The sequence below is a fragment of the Vespula vulgaris genome, chromosome 10 (assembly GCF_905475345.1).
Source record: "Vespula vulgaris chromosome 10, iyVesVulg1.1, whole genome shotgun sequence".
Lineage (NCBI taxonomy): Eukaryota > Metazoa > Arthropoda > Insecta > Hymenoptera > Vespidae > Vespula > Vespula vulgaris.
Genome location: NC_066595.1, coordinates 289,859 through 301,046, shown reverse-complemented (window position 1 = coordinate 301,046; position 11,188 = coordinate 289,859). Strand labels below are relative to the sequence as shown.

At 34.7% G+C, this 11,188-nt stretch overlaps 3 protein-coding genes across 5 annotated transcripts; 2 read left to right on the top strand and 1 right to left on the bottom strand.

Moving 5' to 3' along the window:
• Positions 1-1,089: 1,089 nt before the first annotated feature.
• LOC127066714 (gustatory receptor 23a-like) lies at positions 1,090-2,679 on the bottom strand. Its single transcript, XM_051000762.1, has 3 exons — positions 1,437-2,679; positions 1,281-1,367; positions 1,090-1,188 (listed from the first exon to the last, which is right to left on the bottom strand). Exons 1-3 carry the CDS (start codon positions 2,466-2,468, stop codon positions 1,090-1,092), a joined length of 1,218 nt encoding a protein of 405 aa, XP_050856719.1. The 5' UTR covers positions 2,469-2,679.
• On the top strand, positions 2,677-10,002 carry LOC127066704 (structural maintenance of chromosomes protein 5). Of its 3 annotated transcripts, none has more exons than XM_051000738.1 (15): positions 2,677-3,406; positions 3,508-3,835; positions 3,915-4,253; positions 4,337-4,465; positions 4,553-4,763; positions 4,836-4,967; positions 5,093-5,617; positions 5,763-5,892; positions 5,975-6,221; positions 6,307-6,714; positions 6,809-7,036; positions 7,142-7,321; positions 7,394-7,489; positions 7,560-7,770; positions 9,853-10,002. In XM_051000738.1, the coding sequence occupies exons 1-14, from the start codon at positions 3,348-3,350 to the stop codon at positions 7,689-7,691; spliced, it is 3,144 nt and encodes a 1,047-aa protein (XP_050856695.1). In that variant the 5' UTR covers positions 2,677-3,347; the 3' UTR covers positions 7,692-7,770; positions 9,853-10,002. The 3 variants fall into 3 exon arrangements, with proteins under 3 accessions (XP_050856695.1, XP_050856696.1, XP_050856694.1); XM_051000739.1 differs by lacking the exon at positions 9,853-10,002 and adding an exon at positions 8,539-8,863; XM_051000737.1 differs by lacking the exon at positions 9,853-10,002 and adding an exon at positions 8,536-8,863.
• On the top strand, positions 9,504-10,951 carry LOC127067069 (peptidyl-prolyl cis-trans isomerase 6-like). Its single transcript, XM_051001582.1, has 5 exons — positions 9,504-9,644; positions 9,853-10,057; positions 10,150-10,352; positions 10,423-10,565; positions 10,855-10,951. Exons 1-5 carry the CDS (start codon positions 9,504-9,506, stop codon positions 10,949-10,951), a joined length of 789 nt encoding a protein of 262 aa, XP_050857539.1.
• The last annotated feature ends 237 nt before the right edge of the window (positions 10,952-11,188 follow it).

The following is an 11,188-nucleotide window of genomic DNA, read 5'->3' as shown; positions in this document are numbered from 1 at the left end:
CAAAATCTCATCGTCGACGATTACTCTTCGGATCATTCGATGCGATCGAAATATAATACAGCAAGGAAGTCGTTCTATTTTATTCTAATAACTAACGAATGTTCGTAGTGGAGATAAGGAAAAGCGCCGGCGATCGCGGTAGTCATGTGATCCTTTATTGTGGTAATGAACGAACGATAACTCTCTCCATGGTGATTATAATGAGAGGGACGGGTCGAAGAATTGCGTCGTTAGTTATGAATGAACAAAACGCGTTTTTCTGTTTCTCTATCTCTTTTCCCGTTCTTCCGACTTGCGATATCAACGGTATTTTTATTATATTAACGGGATATATATATATATATACGTGCGTATGTACGTACGTATATTTATCGTTTCCATCCTAAATTTAAAGTGCGGTTAAATCCGCACTGCAACATTGTTGCGGTTATATAATTGAGTTACTGCCGATATTTCGAAAAAGGAAAAATATTCGTTATCGCTTTCCCCGTTGAAAGAAAATAGGTGTGATATTTTTTGGATTTCGTGGTTCACGGAAGCACGCGTTACAAAAGTGGAACGACGAGCTTCGACTGTTGACAGTCACGAGTCGTTTATCCGGGTCAAAGAAAAATGTGTAGATCGTTAAAAACACGTTTGCCTTGTACGAGATCGTCACGGATGTACCGTTTGACAAGATGTACCGTCGTCCTAAGTTCAAAAAGAACTTCGTCGTTTTGTTTACTTTGTCGCTTGTAATCTATTCTAATCGTTAGACCGCGTATAAATATTATACTTTTTTTTATTTGGGACATATAAACACACGTACAGAGACAGACGAACGTACTTTCGATACTATTACAAAATACTCGAGCCCAGGGACGAAGTTCGGATTGTTTATATTTACGTAATACGTATTTCTTGATCTGACGCATCAATTAGCAGCATCCGTTGTTACACGTTCTCAGCGTCGAAATGAAACTTTCTGTGTTACGCAGAAACTCGTCAGGGCGCCTTCGATCACGAGTGAAAGGAATCGATAAGGTCACACACATGCGTGAAAGAACAAAATCTTATTGTTAACCGTTTTCTTGCTCTGATTTTCCCTCGTTAAAACATTACGTTGGTTCCGTTGTTGGGTTTGCACGAGTGTAAGGAAATCAGGAATTGTATTAGAATCAACAGATACGTTGTAATGCTCCCTACGATCTGCGAAAAGAACGAACAAACAGGATTATTGAAGTCGAATACGAATGTTGAACGCAAACGATTATGAAACTAATAAGTATAATTATTCGAACCGTTGTTACGAGAGACGCGTCCATAGTGAGTCCTTTGGAGGTAAAGGTGTTATCTCGATGCAATACTTGCAAGGAAAATAATTGCAGCTGCAACATTGAAAGCGTGTAGTCGAACGAATGAACTTTTTGCGGAGGACGTTACGAATGACGTTTTACCTCGTTTTTAATGTCCTTGTCCGTAGTATTGATAACTACCTCGTGGATCCTAATTCCAACCTCGGCAGCCTCGTTTTTAGCGGTTTCGCACGCCCACGCTATTAGACCTAACTTGATGGAATAATATGCTATCGATGTTATAAAGTAAGAATACCAAATTTGTTTCTCCAAGTTTATTTCTTTCTTATCGATCGTTTGCAATATGTAAAAGTATAGACTGAATGTTACTTCCGCGAAGGTCATCAAAGACGTTATAATAATTTGAGAACCAAAAGTCGAGTTCAATTGTTGAAGAACGTCGCTGACCTGTTGATGTCTCATTTTAATGGCCTTCAATTCTATTAAAAGCAAAGGATTCCTTTTTTCGTGATAGACCCTTCTCAAGAGATGAGGCTCGCCAGTGACGACGACGCGCTGAAGATTTTCCAAATTTTTGTTAATTCTTGTAAAACATTCTTTAATTATGCAGGTACAATTCATATAAAGCATATCCATTATGAAAACTATCAATGTAGCGTATAGTAAGGAGCACTTGCTGAGTGTTAGGACCAACGATCGGTTCAAAATGTTCGGCATTTGTCCGATCAGAAATAAAAAACCGAATATGTCTTTCGTGTGAATATATTTCGACAGCTTATTGAAGGTTTCGGAAGGTAACTTTGAGGCCACTAGATATAATTGTTGAAGAAATAACAATCTGCGATGTATATTGTAGTACGCGGTTACGGCTACCGCGGTACCAAGGATGAAATAAAAATTGCCCTGCAACATTCCCGGTACGCTATCGTATTTCAGTATGCGGGACACATCGGTTTGATAGAGAACAATGAAAACATGAACGACGTATAGACCTGTTACGAACGTGGTATATATGTAGCCGAATTTTGATATGCTCAAGCTCGTTGGAGTAACGTGATAGGGAAATACACCGAGTATGCAAGAAATCACGAAACATGGTCGCATCAAAGAACAATAATCTTTAGCGCGGAAAAGAAAGTATTTTTTACGATAAACGGATACTTCGAACTTCATGTTTCACGATTGAGGTCCCTACGATGACTACGAGATATAACAAGAACTCAACCGACTACTATTTATCTTCTTTCAAACTACATGAAATGTCTTTGTTCCAGAACTTTATGGGTCGGTAGATCATTTGTTAGCGATGAAGTAACCATAGCGATCATGTTTTTGGATCGATCGCTTATCACCCTTGGGATAAGGTACATTAACTAATGATGTATCATCGCTTCGGCGATAGTTAAGAAAATAGTTTCATACGCTTGTATCGAATTCTTCGTAAAGCGACTCGATAACGAGAATCTCTCGAGTCGATACGTTTACCCAATTACTTGTGTTACCTTATCGATAGTTTAACACAAAAATCACAGAATGCGTACGAATTGTACAGATCGTCACGAAAGCGAAAATTTAAATAAACGCGGGCACGCAGACGTTCAGTTTATAGATCAACTCGACCTAACCTAAATGGAAGTAACGCGCATGGCACAAGAAATTTTGAAGTGCCCGAAACGTTGTTGGCATTTTAAATATTTTCTATTTTTCATTTTTTAAACGTTATATCAAGGATTAGTTTTTAAACGTCGTTGTATATCGATTGAACATTTATTTATTTTCCACCGAGTGTCTTCTTCACAGTGAATCTTCGATGAAAATTTCAGTTTATGGTTATGTTCGTTTTTAATTACCAAATCGATTAGTTGTATTTGATAAATTTATTATTGATGCATTAGTTTATACAATGTACGATTTAACTTTAATTTTCAATGCGAAGAAAGGAAAAAGATGTAAATACCTTCGATACTTCATAAATCAATTTTGATAATCGATCGTAATACGAATAAACTTTTCCCTCCAAATTTATAAACGTGACGACTTTTAAAAAGTACGATGGAAGGTAATGTCATTGAAAAGGGAATAATAACGCAAATTTATCTTGAAAATTTTGTGTAAGTATTTGCAATAAAATATCGAATCTTTCGTTTCCATGTTGTATCAAATAACGATTCTTTATTTTTAATTAATTTATTTTTTCTATTTTTATTGAAAGAACTTATAACAAAGTTGTTATCAAACCTGGAAGAAATCTGAATTTAATCATTGGTCCTAACGGCACTGGCAAATCAACAATTGTATGTGCAATAGTACTTGGTTTGGGAGGCAAACCTAATATTATTGGTAGAGCACTACAGGTTAAAGATTATGTAAAGAATGGTTGTAACGATGCAAAAATTGAAATTACATTGAAGGAGAGCCAATCCAAATTTGTTACCATTACAAGAATATTTGATAGAACGAGCAAATCTTATTGGTTAATAAATGGACAATCCGTTAGTTCTACGACTGTACAAAAATTAACGAATAGTTTCAATATTCAGGTATCTATTCGAAATTCAATGTTACAAAATATTTTTATATGGAAATAATATTACAAAATTTTTTCGTACTTCCTTGCAGGTAGACAATCTGTGTCAGTTTCTTCCGCAAGACAAAGTTCATGATTTTTCAAAAATGAATGCTCAAGAATTGTTGGAAAGCACGGAGAGATCGGTTGGCGATCCAATATTATTAGAATACCATATCAAATTAAAGGAATATCGAGTTCAGCATAAGGATTTAGAAACGCAATTAGCAAGCGAACAACGTTTGTTAGAAACTAGAACACAAAAATATGAACATTTAAAGGAAATTGTTAGTACTATCAAGGAAAAAAAAGCGATAAAGAACCAAATTTTAACGTTGAAACAGAAAAAAGCTTGGATGCAATATGATCAAAAGAGAAAGCAATTGGTCGAAGTAATTCTTCAAAATCCAATATCAAATTCCAATGTCGTGTATCTTTGCAAATTCATTTAAATATTATTATTTTACTTGCATAGATAAAGAAGAAGAGAGACGTAGCAGAAAATGAAGTAAAATCGGTACAAACAAAACTCATACCATTAAATGATGCGATACGGAAAATACAATCGGACATTAGCACGCAGCAAAACATAGTAAATGACTATGTAAGTTCATTATTTCTGATATATCATTATTTATAAAAATGTTTACAGCATAGAAAACTTAATATCATTAATATCTCATACTTTTAGAATTCAAACAAAGTCATCAATACAAAGTCTAAAGCCAAGGAGGTAATGTCCAAAATATTTCAGATTGAAAATGAAATTAAAGAGGTCGAAAACGAATGTTCACGTAAAATACAAGCGGAACAAAATCGCGATCAGGATATAAATCTTGCGCAGCAGCAAAAAAGTAAACTGGACAATGATTTAAGTCTAATGATTAAGGATATTGGTTCAGGTTTGTACTTTTGTAAATTTATCGTATATGTATTTTAATTCTGTATGATTTAACACGTATACCAATTTATAGAAGAAACGATAGAAATGAAACAAAAAGAAATTTTGTCTCTCTTGGAAAAGCAAAAACGTGTTAATAATAATTTGGCGAATCAGATAACCATTTGCAAGCAGGAACACGAACGAATTGAACGAGAGATCAGAGGTACTTTTCATTATTACTTGAAAGTAGATCAAAGCCTGATCTAAAGATTGTAATTTGCTATTATGTCAAAAATTAATCAAACTGTTTTACTGTGATACTCTATTGAAAGTTTAAATCCATTTCAGCTGCAAAAGAAGAACAAAAATCCATTAATATCGAAGCTAAGAGATTGGAACTTTTGAAGCAGAGAAGTCCTGATGCGTATAGAGGTGTACTTTGGTTGCGTGAAAATCAAGATAAATTTCGGGGAAAAATATATGAACCCATGTTAACGTTGATTAATGTCAAAGATGTTACATATTCTAAATATTTGGAAAGGATAATTCCTCTTAGAGATTTAATAGCCTTCGTCTGCGAAAATAAAGAGGATATGAACTTATTAACAAAGTGTTTGAGGGATCAGCAGAAATTACAAGTGAATGTAGTACATTCTGACCCTAACAGAAAAATGTACATGGATCCGAATATACCATTAAAAAATATTAGAAGATTTGGTTTCGAATATTATCTAGCTTCGCTCTTTGACGCACCACCTGCTATAATGAAATATTTAATACCATCGTATAATTTGAATAATATACCAGTTGGATCACGTGTTGTCGAAGAAAATGTGGATAATGTACCACGTAGTTTATCCTGTTATTTTAGTGGTGGGTATAATATCTATTAACATCCGAATATTAATAATACGAATGTTCAAATCTATCATTTCTTTTTGCATCTTCGATATAAATAGAATAATTACGCTTTATTTGTTATAATTTTCATAGTATTATGTATTATTTACATTCGTAGAAAATTATATATATTCTGTGAATATGTCCAAGTATACTGGTCAAAGATCTATTAAAAAGATACAAGTAGCTGGAAACGGGTTATTATCAATAGTACTGGATACGAGTAAATTGAAACAAATGGAAGAAAGGTACACTTATAATACTCCGATATATGAATTTATAATTTTGTAAACTCAATCGTACTGATCACGGAATATTACATTTCTTTAGATTAAATGTTCTTGCGGAAAAAAAGGAAGAAATCCTGCATAAGATGAAAGAAATCGAAGAAAAGATGTGTACGGAGAATAAACAATTAGATATATATCGTGAAACTAGAACAAAATATCAGCATAACATACAGCAAATCCAAGCTCTAAGAAACAGAATATCCATAGCTAATAAAAAGATTGAAATTTTAGAAAATGAACGGACGAGTAGAGAAGAAATTATAGAGATGCATAATAAAAAGATTCAGGTTTTTATAGTTTATACTCATACGTTTTACATGCAGTATGACCATTAGTTTCCATACATAATTAATTTCTCTTATATTTTTGCAGACAATTGTATATAATCAGTTAGATAAATATAGAGAATATAATTCATTATTGAATGATTGTTTGAAATATGTAACGATTAACGAACAAGCTAAGTTAAGATTACGTTTGTATAAACAACTTTTGATAAACAGAGAGAATGAAATCCAAGAAATGAAAGAAAAGTTATCCGAGGCAGAGAAAACGTTTAAAGAAATTGAATTCGATTACAGGCCATTAAAGCAAGAAGCGATTAAAGCATACAACGAAGCAAAAGTTCTTACCAACGATCTTAGCCCGCAAGACGAGGACTTCAAACCTATAAACCGAACATTTGCTAAACTACCGCTTACGATTGAAGAAATAGATAAAGAAATAGCCGTAGCGCAGACCAAAATGTTTTGTATGAAACAAAGTGTTGATGCCGAAAATGTAAAGTATCAGAGACAAAGTCGTTTGATTATTATTATTGATTTTCTATAACATACATTTTTATTTCGTTTCTCATCGTACGCCGTATTACTAGATATTCCGGGAATACGAAGAGGTAAAAATAGACATGCAAAATTTAAGAGAATCCATAGAAAGGGAAACATTACAATTGGAATCCATTACACGAGACACTGTTAGATTACGAGAGCAATGGTTACCACCTTTGAAAAGATTAATTGAACAAATAAATGTGAATTTTAGTTCACATTTTTCAGATATGAAATGTGCTGGGGAAGTTACTCTTTTTCATGGAGATAATATTGTTAGTTTCATTAAATTCTTATGAATAATTATCCTAGAATTTTGGATTTTTTAAGATCAATATTTGATGAAACGAATGTCAATTTTCCTGCGTACATGCTTTCAGATGGACTTCGATCAGTACGGTTTGAAAATTCGCGTCAAATTCCGAGATACGGATGAGTTGCAGGAATTAACAAGGCACCATCAAAGTGGTGGAGAAAGGTCGTTAACAACTGCAATTTATATGATTTCTCTTCAAGAATTATCTAGAGTACCCTTTCGTTGTGTCGACGAGATTAATCAGGTATTTTTCAAATCGTATTTACGAATTTATTTGATATGTAACGCGTAATAAATACATTGATTGTATCTTTAGGGAATGGATGCGGTTAACGAAAGAAGAGTTTTTGAACTACTGGTTAATATAACAGGAAAGCCAGGTAGTTCTCAATATTTTTTACTGACACCGAAAGTGAGTATCCAATAATTCACGACATTGTAGATTGAAAATTAGATGTATCTTAATGTTATTCTTTTTACAGTTATTGCCTAATCTCTCATATTGTCAAACTGTAACTGTACATTGTGTGTTTAACGGTCCATTCATGATACCGCATTCGGAATTGGATACAGAGGAGTACTACAGAAATATCGCAAATCGTAGGCGAGATTAAGCTTATATTTTTTTATAAACTTAAGCATATTTACTACAAATAATACGTAGTATATAATGTGACTGCAAATATACTCAAGGTACATGTATAATCTTTTTTAATTTCTATTCAAAGAAAACGGATGAGAAAAAATCGATATATATATATTTATTTATTTATTCAAAAGCTATGATCGTAGGCATATGTTCCAATATAAAAATTTACAAAGCTATTCACTTTCTTCCCTTCTTCTTCTTTTTCTTTTGTGCTTCTGGCCAGGGAAATCCTCGACATTTTAAAACATCCATGATATTGTGACACGTATAATAAGCATTCTCCATGGCTTCTTCATTGAATATATCCATAGTGAACTTCATTCTTCCTCCACTTTTTTTTGTTCTCTTTGCACTTTTACTTTTCTTTCCGTTATTTCCCTTGCCAGATTTATCGTTATTCTTATTATTGCTGGTAGATCCTTTTCTTTTGCCTTTACCTTTGGTTGCCATACTAAGAAAAAAAAAAAAAACCAATACTATTCGTAATCGTACAACTACTTATTTATTCGCAGTAAGCGTTAATCATGTATTTAGAGATTTTCAAATACCTTTCGAAATGTTAACAAATTCAATCACGTATCGCGAGTACTTGCTCTTTCGATATACGAAACGGTCTATGCCGTTGCTATGTCCGTCAGTTGTATCAATAAAAGTACTACGTATTCATCGCTCTTTAAATATAATCGCGCGCGAGTAATCGCGCTTTGTTATATTTAAAAACGAATAAATAAATAAATAACTAGGTGAAACGACATACAGAATGTATTTTCCTATTAAACAATAAATGCCATGTAATTTGTTTTATTAAGAAGTACAAGCCGCGACATCGATACTTAGAAAAGTAGATACGAAGAAGGATCAAACGAAATTGGAAGAGAACTTCGTCTAATTGAACCTTTCGGAAGCATTCGTGAGAAGCGCAGACGCGATTCATGACGAGTTTGACTTGGACAGAAGCGCGTTGGCCGTTCAACGGAAACTATCGTACATTTCTAAGTTGCATGTAACGCGATAACGTCTCGATACGCGTCACAAAACTTTTGCGAAGAGCTGTGATTGTTCTTCTTTTCGGTGAATGAGAATAAACAGGATTCTATGTGTGAAATTCTGTGTGTTTGAGCACAACTCGTAAAATGAAGTGTTTTTTAACAGTTGCTTTTCTCGTTGCTCTTGTCTCATACAACGAGGTACCATTCCGTAAGACAATATGAAATATTCACGATATACATTTTTCTGATCGCTTGCTATTCATCTCATTAGTATCGCATAGTACATTTTAATTTGTTTTCACCGACGTTCATCGACGTTCCCTTTCGTATTCTCTTTTGACATTTATCTCGATATACATTCCATTTGGAAGTTTCCAGACAGGTCGCAGCAATTATACGGTTTCACGATTCCGTCGTCTGAAAGTTCTTTCGTTGCTACGCACAATAATTCATCTTGTAAATGAAATTTATAAGAAAATAAATGATCTTAAAACAAAGTCAAAAGTTAAAATTGCATTTTCGTAAAATAATGTAACGCGACGGGTAAATTTTTATGAAAATGTTCGCGTTGATCACGAATCGCTGATAAAATTCTTCGTTTGTGTGGCCAATTCGAAGATTGAACGTCCTTTGTGACGCAAATGTATCCCGATGCAACTAAACGTTTAAAAAAATAAGATTAGAAAAATCGAACGAAAAACGGATAGTATCCAGTCGTTCGTACGTATCAAACGTAAGGTTTCCCTCGCTCTTATTTATCTGTGCGCGCATGCGCTCGTACGTAAAGAATGTTGCGCGTTTTTAGCGTGAATTTACGTTCGAAACGGTATATCTCTCGTCGAAGAATTCGAAACGAAAAGTATTCGGGTGCACGAATCGTGAATCTAGATCTCTACAGCGAGAGCGAAGACGATGTAGTAGGCAAGTATGTAAATTTGCTTTTATCATTTTTATCATTCGCTTTTATCATTCGCTTTGCGCATCCGGATCTTTTGTGAAACTCCGCGAGAGAACCTGCGTATCAAAGCGGCACTTTGTAAAACGTTCTTTGAATAAGCGTACGTTAAGACCGATAAAAGTTTGTAAACGCACGATGTGCGTGTGGAAATTTAACGAGGAGAATTATCTTTCTTGCAGGCTGCTACCTTTACGGTCACGGATAAGGTATATTTCGACGTGATGATCGACGATCATCCTGCCGGAAGAATCGTTTTAGGCTTGTTCGGCGATGTCGCTCCGAAAACAGTGAAGAACTTTCTTACGATAGCTACGACCGGTGTAAACGGGAGAACTTACGCGGGCACGCTCTTTCATCGTGTCATTAAGAAATTTATGATTCAAGGTATCGTTAATTATTCCTACGTTGCACATTAATCGCTCCTTCGTACAAATATATTATACAAAATACCATCGTACAAACGAATCGAATCTCAGGCGGAGATATCGAAAATGGCGATGGTAGTGGATCGATCAGTATCTACGGGAAATATTTCGACGACGAGAACTTTGATTTACAACATACCGGACCGTTTTTCCTTAGTATGGCAAACTCTGGTGAAAATACCAATGGCTGTCAATTTTTCATTACAACCGTTGCTACGCCTTGGTTAGACGGAAAGCATACCGTTTTTGGAAAGGTAAAGAACGAGAATATAGAGAAGAATCGACATACTTTTCGTACTTTTTCTAAAGCGTTCAATTCGACAGGTAATCGAAGGACAAAGTGTAGTTTTCAAAATCGAACAGACAAAGACGGACGTCCATGATAAACCAGTCAAGCCGGTAGTCATATCCGAAAGTGGAGTAATTCCGGTGACGTCGCCGTTCCTCGTATCCGATGATCCCTACAAGTAAATTCATATACCCCCTGTCAAATTATCTCCTTCGATAATCCCTTGTAGCGTTTTTTCCTTTTGCAGACAAAAGATATTTAGATAGTTGGAAACTAATGGGTAACGTTTTTAATTGATAAGTTAGATACTGTACGCTTCGTGTTTAATCCCTTATATGCGTTAAGCGTAATAAAGATCCTACTGTTGCGTAATGACATTTTGCAAATCCATTTAATTTTAATCAAGGTACTAATCAATATGGTTTCCTCGAAACGATTCACGCCATCGTTCATCCATTAATTTGCAGTATCTGGGAATGGATCAAAGCGACCTGCGTACCATTGACTTTCAGTTTCACGGTTCTTGGTTTCTTTCACTGGATGATGAAGCAACTTGACGTTTAAAGATAATCTAGAAAGTGATTTTATATAGCGAAACCCGTGGAAAGAGAAAGAGAATATCGCGGAATATCGATGGAAGGTGCTCGATCGTGTAAGTCGTGTATATCGAAAGCGAATATTATTTACGTCGATGAGGGTATTGCTTATCTCGACAAATCTCAATAAATATTTGTTAATTACGAAAGAACGATGTTTTTCGTCCCTTCCCCAAAGCGCGTAAGACGATATGTACGATCCTGG